The sequence below is a fragment of the Monodon monoceros genome, unplaced genomic scaffold, assembly GCF_005190385.1.
Source record: "Monodon monoceros isolate NGI ecotype Baffin Bay Population unplaced genomic scaffold, NGI_Narwhal_1 Super_Scaffold_19, whole genome shotgun sequence".
Lineage (NCBI taxonomy): Eukaryota > Metazoa > Chordata > Mammalia > Artiodactyla > Monodontidae > Monodon > Monodon monoceros.
Genome location: NW_021703775.1, coordinates 62,115,558 through 62,133,972, shown reverse-complemented (window position 1 = coordinate 62,133,972; position 18,415 = coordinate 62,115,558). Strand labels below are relative to the sequence as shown.

General features: G+C 41.1%; 1 protein-coding gene across 7 annotated transcripts in view; it reads left to right on the top strand.

Annotated features, from left to right (window-relative positions):
- Positions 1-18,415, top strand: part of LTBP1 (latent transforming growth factor beta binding protein 1) — a 423,359-nt gene that overhangs the window by 160,182 nt on the left and 244,762 nt on the right. For 5 of the 7 annotated variants that reach the window (XM_029231490.1, XM_029231494.1, XM_029231493.1 and 2 more), the window contains one exon: positions 11,700-11,867. The exons of 1 other annotated variant lie outside the window; for it this stretch is intronic. In XM_029231490.1, the coding sequence (XP_029087323.1) occupies positions 11,700-11,867 (168 nt within the window). Of the gene's footprint in view, positions 1-10,840; positions 11,868-18,415 lie in introns of those variants that run through there. One more of the 7 variants, XM_029231497.1, reaches the window with a different exon arrangement.

Genomic DNA, 18,415 nt, shown 5'->3' with positions numbered 1-18,415 from the left:
TCCGTCTCTGTTAATTTCCCTCCTTCATCCTGACCTTCCCATATGTGCTCCATCTTCATTTCTCTCCTTCATCCCAACCTTTCCAAGTGCCTCGTGTCGTGTAATTTTCAAAGTACTGCTCATTAAAAGTGTGGGAGAGGCACTGGGGTTTTGATGAAAGAGCAGGGCTTGCACTGAACTCCCAGCTTCTACCATTTCCTAACAAAATGACCTTGGTCAAGTTTCTGATGAATGTCTCTGTAGTTTCCTAGTCTGTGAAATGGCTGTGAGTGTAACTTACATGGCCATGGTGTGTGTTTGAGCTTTGTAGCTTAGTAAGCGCCCAGTACATGTTTCATGAGTCCATCAGTCACGCAGACAGTGCTCTGTACATTTAGAAAGGCCCATATATACTCTATGTTCTCAGAATCTAGGCAAAAAAAAAAAGTGGAGAAGGGTGTGTGTGTTTATATTATCTATTGCCGTGTAACCGAGCATTCCGAACCTTAGTGGTTTAAAGCAACAAGCAATATCTTACAGTTTCTGTGGGTCAGGAATTGGGAATTACCTTAGCTGATTGGTTCTGGCTCAGATTCTTTTATGAAGTTTCAGTCAGGGTATCAGGGAAGGGCAGCAGTCATCTGAAGGCTTGCCTGGGGCTGGAAGATGTGCTTTCAGGATTGCTCAATCATGGTGATTGGCAGGAAGCTTCAGTTCTCTGTTGCCTGGGCCTCTCCATAGACTCCTCAAGTATTCTCACAGCATGGGAGCTGGCTTCCCTCAGAATGAGTGATCCAGGAAAGAGAGCAGGATGGAAACTGCAGTGCAGTGCCTTTTATGATCTAGGCTCCGAAGTCACAAACTATCACTCTGCTTTATTCTGTTCTTTAGACACGAGTCGCTAAGACCAGTCCGGGCTCAAGGGGAGGGGAACTGGACATCATCTCCTGAAGAAAGACATAGCAAAGAATTTGTGGACACGTTTTCAAACCATCAGTGTTCAACAGGAGAGACATTAACTTGATGAGAGTCAAAAGGGAAAAGTTGAAAATGAGTAACCTAAAAAGAATTAGCTGACAGCTGAAAAACTTAAAATGTGTAATTACACATCAGTAATTCATTTTTTATTGGCAACTAATCATTTTTCAATTTTATTTATGACATGATACTGGACCATATTTAGATATAATATGACGACTTTGAGAAAAGCGATATTTAGGCTGAAATCTTGCCTAATGGTGAGATCTATTGAATTTGGCAGTAATCCCTTGGGGAGAGTAGCTGGGGCCATTTGATGGAGTCATTTAAAAACTGAGCCAGGGAGAAATTTGTGCTGGGGAAAAAAGAACTGACAGAATTGGTGTTCTGCAAGCATAGATATATCTGATTCTATAATTCTAAATTACTTTAGAGATTTAAAAAATGCCAGTTTTCTTCTATAATAGCTTCAACAGTTTTTTCTTTCAGTTGAATCCATCAAACTTTGGAGGAGTTTTGATAGTTGCACAAATATTCCTATGTTCAGCTTCCTTAGTGCTTCTCAAAATAAAAGGCATTCAAATTTCTAATATTTTGTTTGTACTGGGTTTTCATTACCTGCATGAAAGAGTTGGGATCTCTCAGAGGCACATCACTGTATCTACTCCTGGCCTGGCAGCTCCAGTAACTCAGAATGCCTGTCCAGGGCCCAGTAGGTTTTGGTTTCCTTCTCTATCCTGTCTTTTGACTTTTTCTTTCAAGCAAATTTAGGTTTTGTAAAGTGTAACAGGTCGTTTTCTTCCTTGTGTCTGCCTTTAATATAAGAGGGAAATTTCCAAGCCCCTTGTGGAAATAGTAGAACGTTGGTGGCTTTCAACTCCGTTAATGTTTTTGTGACTTCCAGGTATTAGCTGTCGGAGTTAAAGTCACTTCTCTGCCCTTTGTTTTGTCTGTCTTCCCCTGTATTCCCGGCCTGAGTTCATTTCCTCCCACTGTGTTCTTTCCCATGCCACTCCCCTCTCGCCACATACTCTTTCCCATTCCCAAAAAGGGAGAATCACCAGGTGGGACGTGTGTTAAAAATAGCAAAGGAGGATGAGAATACAAACTGTTTTCTTTGGCTTGATTGAGGCCAAGGGAATGTTGGAGGAGAGAAACATACATAAATAGAAGTATGTGCGAAGAGCCAAGAAAAAGTGGAATGTATGGTCGTGCCTAGGTTGGTGAGAATCGTGGATGGGAGTGAAAGGATGAAAGGTGGAGAGAAAGGAGGAAAGGTTTTCTGGGTGGGGGGGTGGGGGGAAGGAAACCGTGAGAAGGAAGCAGGCGTATGAGTGAGGATCGTTGGACAGTTCTGCCCAGCTGATCCCCTGGCTGTATGCGTGGTTGCTGAAGTTGAGGCTAGATTGGATGTAGGTGGGCAAGAGTCTTCATTTCCTTTGAAGGAGTTTGATTTTGTTGGAAATATTTGTTTTAACAGTTACATAGACTAAATGGAATCCTATTTCTCCAAGTATATAGTAGAGATAATTGGGGACCCTCATGGGGAATGGCCCCTACTCTATCAAGCTTGTGAGTAAGTCATGAAATTTGTTCCTTGGTACACACGCAGCCCAGTAGATATGGATCATTTTAGTCAGACTTGCTTCTCCACGTGCAAGCAAACATGTTATTTATGGAAATGGTGAGTGATAGACTGATAACAAGTGCCTCCATTGACTTCTTTTTGGAAAAACAACAAATGTGGGGATAAATAAAACTTAATTCTGTTCTAAAATTAAGGGATAGAAAATTCGAATCATGTGAAGCGTGTCTAGCCCACTGCTTCTGTAAGGAGCCCACACAAACTGGCCAGATTGAATGAGTGTTAGAGATGGAAGACAGGTAAGTGTTTACTGCCCTGCAACTTGTTCTTTTGATTCAGAGACAGTGGTGAAGTCCTTCTCTTAAGCCTCTTCCGCTGCCCTGGCCACAGTGTGGAAGCTAGAGAGTTACGCTGTGGTGAACGCTGACATAGGTTGAGGGAAGTGGAGACTTTTCACGTGAAAAAGTGCGTCTTTTCAATGTTATTTATCCCTCGGGAGATGAACTCTTAGAGTAACATCTTGAACCATGATGCCAAAAAACTCCTCTAAAAAATCCCTGGGCAAACTTATTTAACCCTCGCCAAGTATGCTTGCCACAGTTGTCAGGATTCTAGATCCAGGCCATGAATTATACTCTCAATTCAGAATTGAGAAAGTGGGTATATTGTGCTCCCTCACGTTATTCTTTATTACTTTTAAAGTTATTACTTTATGACTTTTAAAGTATATTGTGCTCCCTCCTGTTGTTCTTTATTACTTTTAAACACAAAACACATTAAGTCTTGTGTTTCTTCAACTCTGCAATCACAGCATCTCAAATACCACTGTTCATTCTGGAGGGGCTGGTTCTCTGGTACTAAGAATTAGCAGAGGAGAGATTTTCACATGCTCTAGATGGGGGCTTTTAAAGTCATGTTGAAGAAAACACCACGGGACAGTGGCCTGGTGCAGTTGTAGGACACCAGAACTGAGGAGGGTACCCCATGAAGTATGACTGGTCGGTTGAATCCCCTCAGGGTCTATGATGTTAAAGAAACATATTTTACAGAAAAGGTCAGAAAATGAAAATGTCAGAACGTCATCCGTTTGTTTTGCTAGTTCTCTACTTTTATTACCAACTATATTTTCTTTCCCCAAATATACTGGGTCAGATCCTGCTGGGTGAGTAAACTACTTATTGGGTAAAAGTTAGCTTCTCTTGACTGTAAAATATATTATACCTTGAAACGTATTTGATTTTGTTCCAGGGATAAAAATAGGACCTTTTATTATATTTCTAGAGAAGAGAACTTAGGTTTGGTATTTAAAGAGAGAAAACTCCAGGGAGAAAAAGGAAAGATTAAAACAATCCCATAGTCTCAAGGTGTGCTTTTTAAAGTCCTACTGGGGGTAGTGGAGTCTGGCTGGCAGGGCAAGGTTGAAGTTGAGAAAACGTGCGATTCTAGGTGAAAATCCTAGTCCTTAAATCTCGAGTCAAGCTAAAGCAAAGATTAAATTAGTGAAATGGGAAATGAGACCCAACTTCTAAAATAAGTGGAAATTTGGGATGAAATCTGCCATCTTTATTGCTGGACTTCTGGATAGTCCCTCTCCCAGTCTCCCTGAGCTGGGAACCAAAGTGTATTTCTCTTTTTGGGTGGATTTAATGGCTTAGTGGCAATTCACATCAGACTCGAAGAATCTGGGTAGTAGTGTTTTTAATTTCCTAGTTGTTCTTAGCCTAACAAAGGGAATGAATACTAAGTAAATCAGAAATATATTAAAAAACTAAAATCCTTGGACATCATCAGTTTTATTTATAAAATGAGTGGAAGTTTTCCCTTATGTGTCAATTTGATTTTTGCATAATACGTTGTGGAATTTTGGGAGCAAGTAATTGTCTGTTTTTCTTTTGAAAAAGTGCTTGAGAAATTTGTTTCCTGTTTATTCAGTCATTCTGTCATTGGCATGTTTAATTGAAAATTTTTTGGTAATGGCCATTTTTTGGTAATGTTTTAATGATTTTAGGGAAAAATGTGTAGTAATGATTGTAGAGTTTCCTGAATAACAGCTTGTGCTTTCCCTTGATCTGAAGCTTTTATGACTAAAAGATTTCTCTCTGACAAATATAGCATAAAATAAATGTTTTGAGGCTAAAGGTTTCATAGAAGTGTTCTTTATTTTTTAAAAAAAATTACAGTTATCCCTTAGATAAATGTTATTTCTTTAGTTCTCTGTCAGTGAAGTTTATTCATTCATTTGATATTTCTTGAGCACTTGCTATGAGACACATGTTGAGTATTTAGTAGTGACCAGACACATTCCCGCCCTCATGGAGCCTGTGTTTTTATGACAGTGATCCAATGCTAAATCTATAAAGCGTACTTATAAATAGGAAACGTAAAACAGGACACAGGGAATCAATGTGTGTGGGATGTTGCAGTTTTATGCCAGGTAGTCGGGAAAAACCTCCTGGTCATGTGACGTTCTGGTGAAGTCTTGAAGGTGAGGGAGGAAGCCATGTATATCTGGGGAAGAGTATTCTAGGCAGAGGGAACAGGAGGTTCCCTGAGATAGGAATGTGCCCAGTATGTGAGGAATAGCAAGGAGGCCAGAGTGAGTGCTTTGGGAACACGTGTAAGAGACAAGGTCAGGGAGCTCACAGCTTGTTGAGAGCCCAGTAGGCCCTCGTGAGGCCTTTGGCTTGTATTCTGAATGAGATGGGAAGCCACTGAAGGGAGGAGCGCCATGATCTGACTGCCATACATTAAAGGATGCACTGAATGCCGTGTGGGAAAAAGCTGTAGGAGGGCAAAGTTGGTAGCAGGAAGTCCAGCTGGGAGACTGTTGAAATAATCCAGACAGGAGATGATAGTGAATTGCACCAGTGTTTGCCATGAAGGTGGTGAAAAATTGTCCCCTCTGGAAATAGAGTTAACAGGGTTTGCATGTTGTATTGAGTCTCAGATGACCAAAAAAGGATCAAGAATAGACTTGCCATTTTCAGAGATGGGGGAAGACTTGAAAAGGAACAGGTTTGGATGTGGATACAGAGAGGGATCAAAGCTTAATTTTGAATGTTTTCTTGGGACAGCCACTAGACCTTAGACACCTACCTAGCAAAGTCTCATAAGCAGCTGGACAGCTGGATTCTTGGACACACATCTGCAGTACTCATATGCACATATACAGGGTCGAGGGGGGTCCAGGCTAGAGTTAAACATTTTCTATACAGAAATCTGTAGATGGTATCTAAATCCATGAGATAAGACAGGATAATAGCATCTGGGAAGCCAGTATGGAAAGGAAAAGGCTACAAAGACTGAGCTCTAGGGCTTCCCCTGGACAGTGTCATGAGGAGCAGTGGCCAGCAAGGCAGGAGAGAACCGTGAGAGAACAGGATAACCTAGAAGCCGAGTAAAGAAAGAGTAGCACGAAGCAGAGGGGTTCTTCTGTGTCAAATAGGCTGGAAGTTTGAGTCATAAGGAGCCAGAGGATGTACTGTTGGTTTTGGCAACATGGGGGCCAGTGGTGACCTTCACAGGGGCAGCTTTGGTGAAGGGTTGACAGCAAAAGCTTGGCTGTGGCAGGTTCAAGAGAGAACGGGAGGGGAGGTGGTGGAGGCAGCCAGTAGGGCAGCTCTTTGGAGGGGTTTTTCTTTAAGGAGAGCTGGGAAATAGAGTGGCAGCTGCAAGAGAGTGGGATGGGGACGATGAGAGGAGAGGTGTTTTCGACAGATGGGGCGCAGTACAGCGGGTTTGCCTGCTGATGGAAACGAACGGGGAGGAAGTCTTTCGGCAAGAGAGGAAGAGGATGCATTGCTTTAGTGGAAGGGTTGGCTTTAGGTAGAACCACCTTCTTCATCGGGAGGGAGGCAGGACAACTATAGATCCAGGTAAGTCGGTAGGCCTGGCTTCGTAGCTTCTATTTTCTCCATGAAATAATAAGTGTAGTCATACTTGAGTGTTAACTAGTCAACCATCTGCTGCATTTCTGCCAAATGAATATTTTGGGGACTGTCGTTACATTTTTAAACATGGCTTATGTTTAGTACCTGCTTTTTGAGAACTAAGCAATTCTTCAAAAAACTCAGAATATATCCAGAGACGTATTCTTGTATTAAATGATTTAATATACTCGCCTTCTTTGCCTCACTATAGGCCTGTCTCTTTACATGTATAAAAATGGAAAGAAATCATACATGTATCTGTAAGAGATGAGTAAGTGATACCGTTTCCTTCAGTGAATATTAAGGGAACATGGAAAGGAGGAGGAAGCACAGATGTTTTACCTTATATCACCTGTGTAGCAACTCTTTCTCTACCTCTTCATTTAGTTAGTTCTATGTGGAAAAACTACAAGAGGTGGTACTGGAAAGTAACCCTAGATTCTTATCTGAGGAAGTGCCCACAGCAGAACTAGAGATCTCTGAGTTTCCTTCCCTCTTGGAGAATTTTCCATGACTGGGGCAATCTGATGAAGTAATCGATTTGATACTGATTTCTATTTACGTAGCACCTTCCTTGAGGAACAGAGTATTCTGTGGGCATTATTTTAAGAGTCCTGGAGGAGTTCAGCAAGGCTGGAGAGCTGAACAATCAAGTCTTGTTATTCTAAGCATTATTTAATACGTTTATGATTTGTCCTTCAAAGAATTCTTGGCCTCCCAGCAGGCAATGGATTGCAAAATGGGAGAATGAGCTGTTAGCTCAGTTTTTCTCCCACGTGACCTGGGTATTGACTCGGCTCCGAAGTCCCACTCAGTCAACATGGCCGGATGTTTCTACTTCGCAGAGGATACTGCCGGTGCTGGTTGGCCTCCCCTTGTTGAAGTCGGATGAATGCTGAAGTGCTGTCGCAGCATTCTGGTTGAATGCAGAGGCGAGACTCTTTGTTCATGACCTCTGATGTGAGTCTTGAACTCGTTATATTTATTTCTTTAGCTGCCTTTTCTTTTGGTCACATCCTAGTTTAATGACTGAAAGATGGCAGCTAGACTGAAATCCATCTGTCAAGAACAGTGTTCACATTTTTGAATTTTGCTCTGTCGTTAATGATTGGGAAGCAGAAATGAAAGCTTTTTATATTGGGGAGGGTATCAGCTCCACTTCCATCCCATTTGCCATTCAGTCTGAACGTCTGTGGTTTGTTTTAACCCACGTGCCAGCACCTCTTCTTGGAGGTATGAATGCACACAGGGTCTGGCAGAAGCTGCAGACGGGATGTTGACTTTTGAGTGTCTTGACTGACTGACTAGGAGGCCCAGTGGAGGTGCTGTGTGGCTCCAGGCAATCTGTTTCTAGCAAAGGACTCGAAAACCCAAAGTTTGAAAGTGCCTGGTTGACATTTCTGGGGCTGATTTACCTACAGGGTAACTCACATGTTTTTGTCAGAGGGACCAAGCAAGAAAACTGTGCCAACAGTTGCCCTGTTAACTCCTGACTCGTCTGACTTTGGCTTCTCAGGTTTGTAATTCTTAATCAGCCAATGCGTGCAGCTAGGGATGATCTTCTTCCACTGATTTGACCCGTGGGCTTCACTCTCATCACTGGGGAAGCAAGGCTCTTGGACCAGAATGGCCTCCAGCATCCTGTACGCCCCGATCTCTGTGGGGTTGTACAGTCATCGTTTGAGTCACTTTGTTCCACATTTATTGGGTTACCTACTTTACAGAAGGCACTAGGGGTCCTTAGGTATTAATTTATTCAAGGCATTTGAGGAAGATGCCTCTTAAACAGCAAATGGCCTGTGTAGGAAAGGCCACTGTCACTGAAGTCCCACTGAGCTCTTGAGAGATGAGTAGTATTGTCTTCAGCTTGTCACATTGAGGAATTTGAAACTCAGAGCACTGTATGTTAGTTTTGAGTGCTTTAAAACTTAAACTCTTTTACACAATACCCTAGATAATGTGGAAATGATTTTAAAGTAGTGGAAATGATTTTAAAGGAGCGAACACAGGAGAGAATATTATCTAATGCATTTAATGTTTACGGAGGTCCTCTCAGAGCTATGGATGACAGTCTAGTGTCAAACAGTTAAGTTTTTCAATGCTGATTTTGAGATTGTGGAAAACTTAACTAATAAGAATGGAGAAGTATTATAAATGCTTCCTGCAGACACAAGAGGATCATCTGAGAGTATAAGGGTCTCTTTTAGAATTAGATTACTTTATAGCAGAATGCTTATGAAACACGAGGGGGGAAATATGAAATAAAATGTATTTTCTGCTTCCAAGAAGATGTGAACATTATAAAAATCAGAATTAAGTCATATGAAACTGTCTCTGCCTCTTGAAAATACAGATGATTCCAGGCCAAAAAGAATTTTTTTTGGCAAAGAAACCTACTAAGTTTTTTTAAAACAATAAGCCCAGAGAATCTCAAGTGCCTATAAAGTGACTACTATAGCTGGGAGGTAACATGGGCATAATGATTAAGGGCCTGCTTTCTTTGGATGTCTCAGTTCGCTGAAGTGAGCATAACTTAGGTGATGGTATGAGCATCTGCATGGCAGCTGCTGGTACTGAGAGTTAATGCCAGAGAAGACAAAATAGTTGGCACACCATTTCCAACTTCATTATTGTTCCAAGGGCCAGAAAAAAACATAGAAGTTTATATTCTTTTGAAGTGGGACGATGTTGTCTCTTTTTTCTCTTGGGCTTCACACCCTTACACACACACAGTATTCTCAAGATATTTGTAAGCTTGGTCTGACAACTTAGAGTAAGCTGATTTTTTTTTTTTCTTCTACTGTAAAAAAAAAACAAACAAACAAACAAACTAGGTGAGTTTTGTCTGTTGTAGAATCAGCATTCTATTGTAGTTTTTAAAATTGATGAGGTATAGTCCTAGAGAAATTTTAAATGTCCTGAAAACATTCAAAGCACTGGTTTGAAAACTGTGTCTTTCAATAAAGTTTTATTGGGACACAGTCACACTCATTCATTGACATACTGTTGTTGACAATCTGCTTTCCTGCTACCTCAGCAGAGTTGAATAGTTGCAACAGAGTCCTTTAGGCCTACAGCTCTAAAATATTTACTATTTGGCTGTTTGTGGAAAAAGTTTCTGGATGCCGTCTTGCAAGGAGCTGGAAGACCTGGTTGGCCACTAGGATATCTTCACACACCAGACTATGTGTCTTGATCTCTTGCATTAGAACCACAGGTGAATGAGAAACAGTCTTGGAAAACCATTTTAAAAGAACTGAGGGTATTTCTGCTCCAGAAGAATCATTTTCTTTTAAGCGAGAGGGCCAACCCAAGTGGATCTCTTCAGGTCCCTTGTAACTTCAGCTTTCTTGGCTTCTGTGGTAATGTCTGTGAGGAGATGAAGGGCTGTCAGGTGGAAGAGGCATTAGATTGTGAGAATGTGGGGAGGTGAATTAGGATTAATGGGTGCAGCTGACTGTGAGGACGTAACTTCAGCTTGAGAATAGCGCTTGTTAGGGACTGCCCATAACTAGAATGTGCCATCTTAGCAGGTAATGAGTTCCCTGTCACTAGAGATGTTCAAATAAAAGTTGTCAGAAAACCTTTGATGTCCCATTCCAACCTTGAAATTCTAATGGCTCCTTTGGGTAAGGTTTTTGTTTCCAAGCTCAGATTTGACCACATTTTATTTTGTTGTGGGCCTTTAGAGGCTTCTTGGATGATTTTCTGAAAACACAAATGCTGGTCAAACCAAAGCAATATAAAGGGGGAGAATCTCTTCTGTTGGGCAGGGGATGGTAGAAGATAGGCTGACCCAAAGGCAGGCTTTCCTTTGCCCACTGCAGTAACAGTGACCACAGGAAGGGCACTGCTTCCAATCAGCCTTAAAGCTTCAAAGGTGAATCATGTCTCTTCCGCTGTCTTGAGCTGCTGCTACCATTTTTGCTTTCTGCCTAGGCTCCTGGGAAGCGGAAGGACCTGGCTGGGGGCATTTCACAAATGTGGATGTCAAAATAGGGTTTCTGTATTGTGCTTTGCCCGAGTTTATATAGGGGCCTGGCTGCAAGTGGCAATCCTGGTTGAGGCCATCCCTTCTCTGTGCAACTCTGTTGTTACTGCGCAAAAGCAGCCGTAGACAGTATGTAAATGCACGAGTGGTTGTGTTCCAATAAAACTTTATTTACAAAAGCAGGCAGTGGGCCTGATTTGATCCCAGGGCCATTGCTTGCTGACCCCTGATAAACAGAGAAAATTAAAACTGGCTGGAAAACATCATTTCTAATTCTCTCATGTTTTGGAGAAAAGGTGAAATGACAGGTCCAGAGTCGTAGCATGGCTGAGCCAGGATTACCACCCAGAATCTGACTTGAAGATGACTGTCCATTATGTGATATTGTGCTGCCCCTGCTGTGTAACAGGTGATAGCATCTGGTTTTTAAAAGAGGGCTGTATGAATGAAAGAAATACCTCCTTTAGGTGGCTTGTGAGGAGCCGCAGTGAGAGCTCCAGGGTGGCATTTTAACCGAGGCAATCCTTTAGCCCAGGGCCTTAGCCTCCTTTTCTTAGATGGACCCTGTTCACACTAAAACAAAATATAGGTTGCATAAATTCATATGGAGAAGGAGTGCCCGGAGTTGTGAAAAAGCACTGGGCTCCTGCAGCTGCGTCACAGGGTTTGATCACTTCAGCTGGGAGTGCCAGGAGATTTGAGACAGATGTTTTCAGACATGCTGCATGCCTAAAACATTTCCAGGGGTCGGGCTGCAAATAGTGACTTAATAAGTGGAGGAACAGGGAAAGTATGCAAGTCGAGGACACAAGAGTTTATTCACCACTAGGTGCACGGCCAACCTCTGTGCATTACATCTGCCTGTCAGGGCTGGCTCTTTCATCTGTCGTGCCCTCCGTACTGCTCTTTGTCTGCCCATGAATAAAGTGCAGCATTGTGGTTAGTAATCCCACTCCAGTGACTCGACTTCAAATGTGGTTTTGGAGTGCATCCCAGAGTTCTGTTTGCTAAGCTTCCTACTCCTGTTTCAGAGACACCACTGGATACAGAGCAGCGAGCACTAAAGGCTTCCCTCTTTCCTTAACCTGTCGGGTTGTGGGCTCTCTCTTTCCCCCTCTCCCTCCTTTCCTTTCTCTTTTTCCTTTTTTTTTTTTTTTTTTTTTAACCTTCCAAGGCAAGTTCATGGATACTAAGCTGATGTGTTTGTTGTTCTTTTTCTCCCTGCCTCCACTCCTAGTGAGTAACCACACTGGCCGCATCAAGGTGGTCTTTACTCCGAGCATCTGTAAAGTGACCTGCACCAAGGGCAGCTGTCAGAACAGCTGTGAGAAGGGGAACACCACCACTCTTATTAGTGAGAACGGTCACGCTGCCGACACCCTGACAGCCACGAACTTCCGAGTGGGTGAGTTCTAACTGTCCTTGCCGACTAGAGTTTGAGATCGTAGCATTTAGATACCCCCTCCATTCACACTGCTCTGCTTGAATGGGTTTCTGTCTATGAGTACGCATATGCTGCTTTCACGAGATCCTTTAAATTACTTTCGGAATAATTTTTAACTTGGTATTTGGTTTCTGAGAGAGATGGCAAGGAGAGTATTGCTCCTAATTGTTTATCATGTATACAGCCTTGTGGTGATGGGGAGGTATCAGTAGGACAGAAGGGAAGAGGCTTTAAATTAAGACCCTAATGTACAGCTTGCATTGATCAATTTCAAATTTTATCTGCTCAGTGATAAGTAGAATTTATGTTATATTTGATTCATGTTATAAAATTTGAATGGTAGTGATTAAATTTAAACTTTTATGTCATAAATAGCCAGGTTCTAAAAAGTTTCTAAAAATTGTCAAAAATCTGTATTTCAGTTGTAGAAAGGGATACAGACTTGCACCTTTTGCCACGTTTCTGCTGTGTATCAAAAGGCTAAATTATAAGTTGAAATATGACAGGGATTTGGGAGAAGATATGCTAGTGGATTACTGTCAGCACTTAAAGCCTTTTAATCTTTCATAATTTAAATATGAACTATGGTAGTTACTGCAAAAAGGCTTTTTACTTTTAAATTCTTGTTTCTTTTTTACTACTTTGTAAATGGAGAAAGTATTGCGGACCACTGAATGCTGTCACACTGCCATGTTGTCATGCAATATGGTATTTTTGTCACAGAAAAATGTCTTTTATTATTTTTTGACCAATTATGGTTTGCCATGTGTACTCAAATAATCACAGACACCCACGATACTTCATGAGTTACTCACAAGAATAACCCAAATGTCAGACAGATAATAACACTGGCTAGATCTGGTCTTTTTATGGAATATTGCTGTTTAGTCTTGAGAGCATGTGTCTAGGAGGTGGCGGGGGGGTGTCTGTTTCAAACTGATTTCCATCAAGACAAAATACAAGGAGGCAGTTTGAAGTCCTTATTAGCTCTTTGATTATCCCACTGTTTTACTGTGACTCCGGTTTCTGTTGAGGTCAAAGCACTGCTCTCGATAGTCTATACTTGGAAAAAACATGTGCCCATAGATACTATTTAAAGGGGTATTGTTAATTTCCTGGCTATGATAGGGGTACTTCAGGCATTTTTTTAAAAAGAAGTTAACTGTTAGGTGCCAAAGGGCACATTATGCTTTAGCAGGACAGAGAGCTGAGTCTAATGGGAAGTGTGTTAAACTGATGATCAGGAAACTAGATTCTGGTCCTGGTCCTGCCAGTAACTAGCTAATCCACAGGGTGCGACAGTTAATATTTCTGGACCTTAGTGTTTCTCATCCGTAAAATAAGTGGCTTATATTTAGTGATGTCTAAAATTCAGTCCATCTCTAAAATCCTAGGACTTTTTATCAGTAATAAGCCAAATTGTTTTTCAGCTGTTTCACAGGGCTGTAGACAAGGAAGAGAAAAAGCAATTCCCAATTAGATTATTATGGGCTAAATGGCTTATTCCCATTTTTACTTTCCTTGTTTGCCTTCCTTACTCTCATTGCTTTTCTTCGTCCGTCATCATCGATAATGTCTGCTCCTCTTCCTTTTGGCATTTTTCATAAACCTTTACAGTAGGAATGACAGAGCAATTGGGTGGGTGGTAATTTTTTGGCTTACAGTGTATTCACTTCGAAACTAAATATTTGAAGGCTTTGAGGAGCAGAGGAAGTCTTCTTGTTAAAACATGCTGCACACTTTCCTCTCTGGCATTAGAGCAAATGTTTAGGAACAGGATACACACAGCCTATTCAAGATACAAAATGGGACACAAGTATTTACCAAAAAATCTCAAAACTGGCACTAAAACTCTGCCACAAAAGGATTGGCAAAGCAGCTTAATTTAAAAAAATAAGAGTAACAGGGAGAGGGCATAGTAGTGAATAGTTTCACATTGGAAATCATGGGAATCGTTTCATTTATATCCTGAGCTATTTCTCTTCTGTACTTCGAATATAGGGTAATCTGACAGACAAGTTTTAAAAATTATTTTACTGAAGATGGTAATTTTGTAGAATTTAGAGATTATGATTCTCTAGAAATACAGAGAATTTCAAAATTCATTTTTAGGCATGCAAGATATCTTCTGGGGATTTACTGGTTTAATATAATGTTATTACTTACAGGAAGTGGTTTTCTAATTGATTTTTTCTCACTGTATTTACAATATGTTAAATCTTTTGACAAATAAGATGTGTTACATGGAAAATAGTAGTTTGAGGACAATTCAAAATGTATTGTAACTTGTCAGCTACTCTTTAGCCTCTGATATTTAAGGCTACTAAAAGGTGGGGACTGGTAAACTTTAAGGGGCCAGATAGTAAATATTTTAGACTTTGCAGCCCATACAGTGTGCGTCACAAGCACTCAACCCCGTGTGGTATCGTGACAACAGCCAGAGATGGTAGGTACGGGAAGGGTGTGGCTGCATTACAAAAACAGTCAGTGGCCTGAGTTTGACGCTAGTGCCAGCATTTGCTGACCCCTGCCCCAAGGAGTCAAAATAATACAGGGAAAACCATGTAGATTTCATTTAATTAACCACCTTAATTAAATAATCCATTTTGATGATCAGAAGAGCAGAAATAATTTTTAACATTTCCATGGTGATGTCCAGTTATTTTGAAAGAGGTAGAATGGATATTATTGTCACCATTTTTTTGGACAAGGAAACAGAGGTACACTGACTTAAGTGAGTCTCCCTTCATTACACAGCAATTCAGTTAGCTGGGACTAGAGCCCAGGTCTCCTTGTGTCCTCTTTAACTCTCTGGGGTCTGACTGTGATGTGTAGGAGGGACGAGTAAGGGAAGAACCTGAGGGAGTTGGGTTTTCTGGGAAGGCCAGATGGTATAAAAGAGAATTAGCAACCGGGAGTCAAACAGCCCTGGGTTCGAATGCTGGCTTCTTCATATCCATTGGTCGTGCTTACCTGGCTCACTGTCCTTTCCAGGTTCAGGTCACTCGTCCACACAATGCAGGTGATAATAGGTAGGTGGTGGGTTCAGTAGGCACAGGGGTGACATAGGTTCCTTCCTCCCTTTTTTGTGCTGCTCCTGTTTTTTCTTTCTGGTCTATGGTGACTATGAGTCTGGGCTGGTCAGATGTGAGAGGCAGGTGCATTTCTTGCGACAAGTAAGCATGTACTCTCTTTTCCTGGGAATTCAGTGGGAGAAATAACCTTAACTTCTACTCAATGTGACTCTAAAAGCGAGGCCTGAATGAAGATGATGTCCAAGGGAAGTACTCTGAGATTCTAAGAGAAACTCATTTTTGTGAATGTGATACTGACATGGTATAACAGAATATTTACATTAAGGGGAATTTTCTGTAAAGCAAACTCTAAATACCACTTATGTTGTGGCATTCTGACCTTTGCCTCCTTGCACTTTCCTGCCTTTGCCTTTTTACAAAATGGAAACATATCCCCGGTTTTAATGGCTTCTTTGCATTTCATGGGGGTATAATGAAGATGACCTCCTGGGACTTTTAAGTTGTTGCTTATGGAGTTATAAGTTTTCTCTAATAAGAAAAACATAGGAATTCTCTGTTGCCACAAGTAGAATATTTCAAATAAAATAATACTGTTGCTTGGCATATCTTACTTGTAGAGAGAGAGATTGAAAGGCAATCACAATTGCAAAGCTAACACATTTGGTTAATGGGATGCTGCTTTCTCTGAGGAGTTATGAGGGACTCATGTTCCATTAGCACCAATTGAATACTGATAAAAAGTATTTGAGAATTTAAAAACTATGATCCCATGGTATTTCATTTGGTGCTTGCTTCCCCTGAGAGAGGTAAATGGTAGTATCCGTATTTTATAGATGTGAGTACCAAGGCTTTAGTGGTTTGATCAAAGGTGACTTTAAGTCAGGTTTTCTTATTCCAGAGTCTAAAAACCTCTTCTCTTCCTGTGTTGCCTGCTATGACCATGTGTTAAGTGATTATGTAGACAACATTGTGCTAGATTTTCCAGGACAAGAAAATCGTAAAGCTGCCCTCGAAGAGCTTATGCTTTGAGGAGGAGATGAGGAGTGTATGTAAATAACCCTCATTTAAGGTGGAAAGCTCATAGCAGGACCTCAGAAGAGGAGATTCCACTTCTAGCTGAGGAAGAATACTTTGAGAGAGAAGGGATGGCATGTGACTTTTCTGTTCAGTTCTTTGTGCTCTCCCCAGCTGCTAAACATGTTGGCTCATAGTAGTAGGTTGTCTGACGGCAGACTGATGGGGGCAGTGCAACTTGACACAACGATACGTTCCAAAATAAAGATGGATGGGAAGGGAGAGGTAAAGTTGATAAGGGAAGGAAGAATTTACCCATTTGAATGAGGCATGGAGACATGCAGGCACAGGTGGTTTGTGGAAATTGAGAGGAGTTGCATTTACTGGTGAAAGCATGAAGGGCAGTGATCCTGGATGGCAAGTCTGGGAAGGTAGGCTGGGGCACGGCTGTGGAGCACCTTGAATTTCAAGCTTAGGAATTTGGCTTTTACTCTTTCAGAACTTACTAAAGAAGTTCTCTGAAAAGGGGACATTGATATTTATCATTCTGAAAAAGAGAGAGGGAAGGTTTCTCAGTTTTTTAGGCAGGAAACTAGTGATCTAATAGTCTAAATAAGCTCTGAACAGCCCATAGTAATGATGACAACCTCTAGCTGCTTTCACCTATTGTGAGGTTCCTTTGCTGCCCTACACTGGGAATCTCCCCATGTATGTCAGAAAGCCAACTCAATACTACAGTGTTTTGGGGTGGAATGGAAGCGTCCTTGATGCTACACTCATTAGGTAGGTTCTCCTCATAAGGATTGAAAAAAATTCACTCTCAATGAGGCATTAAATAAACCAACATCACTGCTCAGTCGGCAGAAGCATTGAGACTTTTTGGGGAGCGGCTTAGTTCAGACACTGAGCCCTTCACCTTCTTATCATTGTTTGGATCCCTTGGTGTTTATCCAGCACAGAAACCAATGAAAGGCAACATGTCACTCTTTGAACTGGTGCATATATTTTCCCCTTAACACATTGTACAGGTTTTATGTTTTTTAAAGATTAGCCAATACAGTACTAAGAAGATGGTTGCCTTTCATTTGGGCAAGTTAGAGTGCTTACGAACTTGTGCAACTACTCCAAAATATATTTAGCCTCATAAAATTATCTTCTAATACTGAGTAAATGTCATAATGTAGAGCACTGCCTTTATTTAAGTTGTGAAGCACCCTTAAAAGGCAGGTATTGGGAACGTTATTCATCTAACATATACTTACTGAGCAGCTACTATGTGCCAGGGATTGGTTTAAGCTTTAGGAATATATGGCAATGAATAAAATAGGCAAAGTCCTTGCTCTCCTGCTATATTAAAAACACGTGGCTATATATCAATAATATATGAACCTTTAGGACATTACGTTGAGTGAAATGAGCCAGTCACGAGAAGACAAATACTGTGATTCCACTTATGAAATATCTAGAATAGTCAGATTCTTAGAGAAAGAGAATGGTAGTTGCTGGTGTTGGTGGAAGGGGGGAAATAAGGAATTATTTCGTGAATACCGAATTTCAGTTTTGAAGGTAACATTCGAGACAGTATATGAATATATAATACTTAACGCTACTGAACTGTACACCTAGAAATGGTTAAGATGGTAAATTTTACATCACATGTATTCGACCAAAATTTTTAAAAACTACAAAAGGGTGTACATTACTGTCAGATGTATACTATCAAAAATATACTGTCAGAAACATTATATATGATATAATGTCAGGTAGTGATAGATGTCATGAAGAAATAAAAAGTTGAGAGAGGGGAGATCATGGGGAGTGTTGGTGGGAGGTATGGATCACTATTTCGGGCATGTTAGGAAGGGCTCTCTGGTTAGATGCTACGTAAGCAGAGACTTAAATGAAGTGTGAGTGATGAGCTCGTGGAGGGAACATCACACACTTAATAATCTAACTCTGTGACTGTGTTTGTTATTTTATTTCAACTGTAGAGCCTCTCCAAAGGCTGGTGTGAGAAGCATTTATTCATACTCTTCCAAATGTCATTTTGGGTTAGGTTTTAGTGATGTGTATGGTATCAGGGAGTCACATTTAATAATAGCTTTAGATAAAGAGCCTCACGTACAGAGGATAGAGCCAAGCAAATCTTGTCCCCTGGGTGGAAAAATGGTCCTGGAATTATTGCACAAGGAATCTTGGTTATTTATAATAAAAAAAAAAGGATAGGGTCTTAGATGTAGAAACAAATTACCAAAAAAGCTGTGTCACTTCTTTCTTCAACATTATTTTGTATAAGACAGATGACATGATTTTGGGCTGGAGCTTTTAAGTAAGGGAAATAAAATCCGTTCTGTTTATGAGGGCGCGGGTGCGCGCGCGCGCGCGCGCGCGTGTGTGTGTATGTTAGGGGGAGGGTAGTGAGTGGAAGGGAGCTTCATGGAAAGGTAGTTCCAGGGGTTG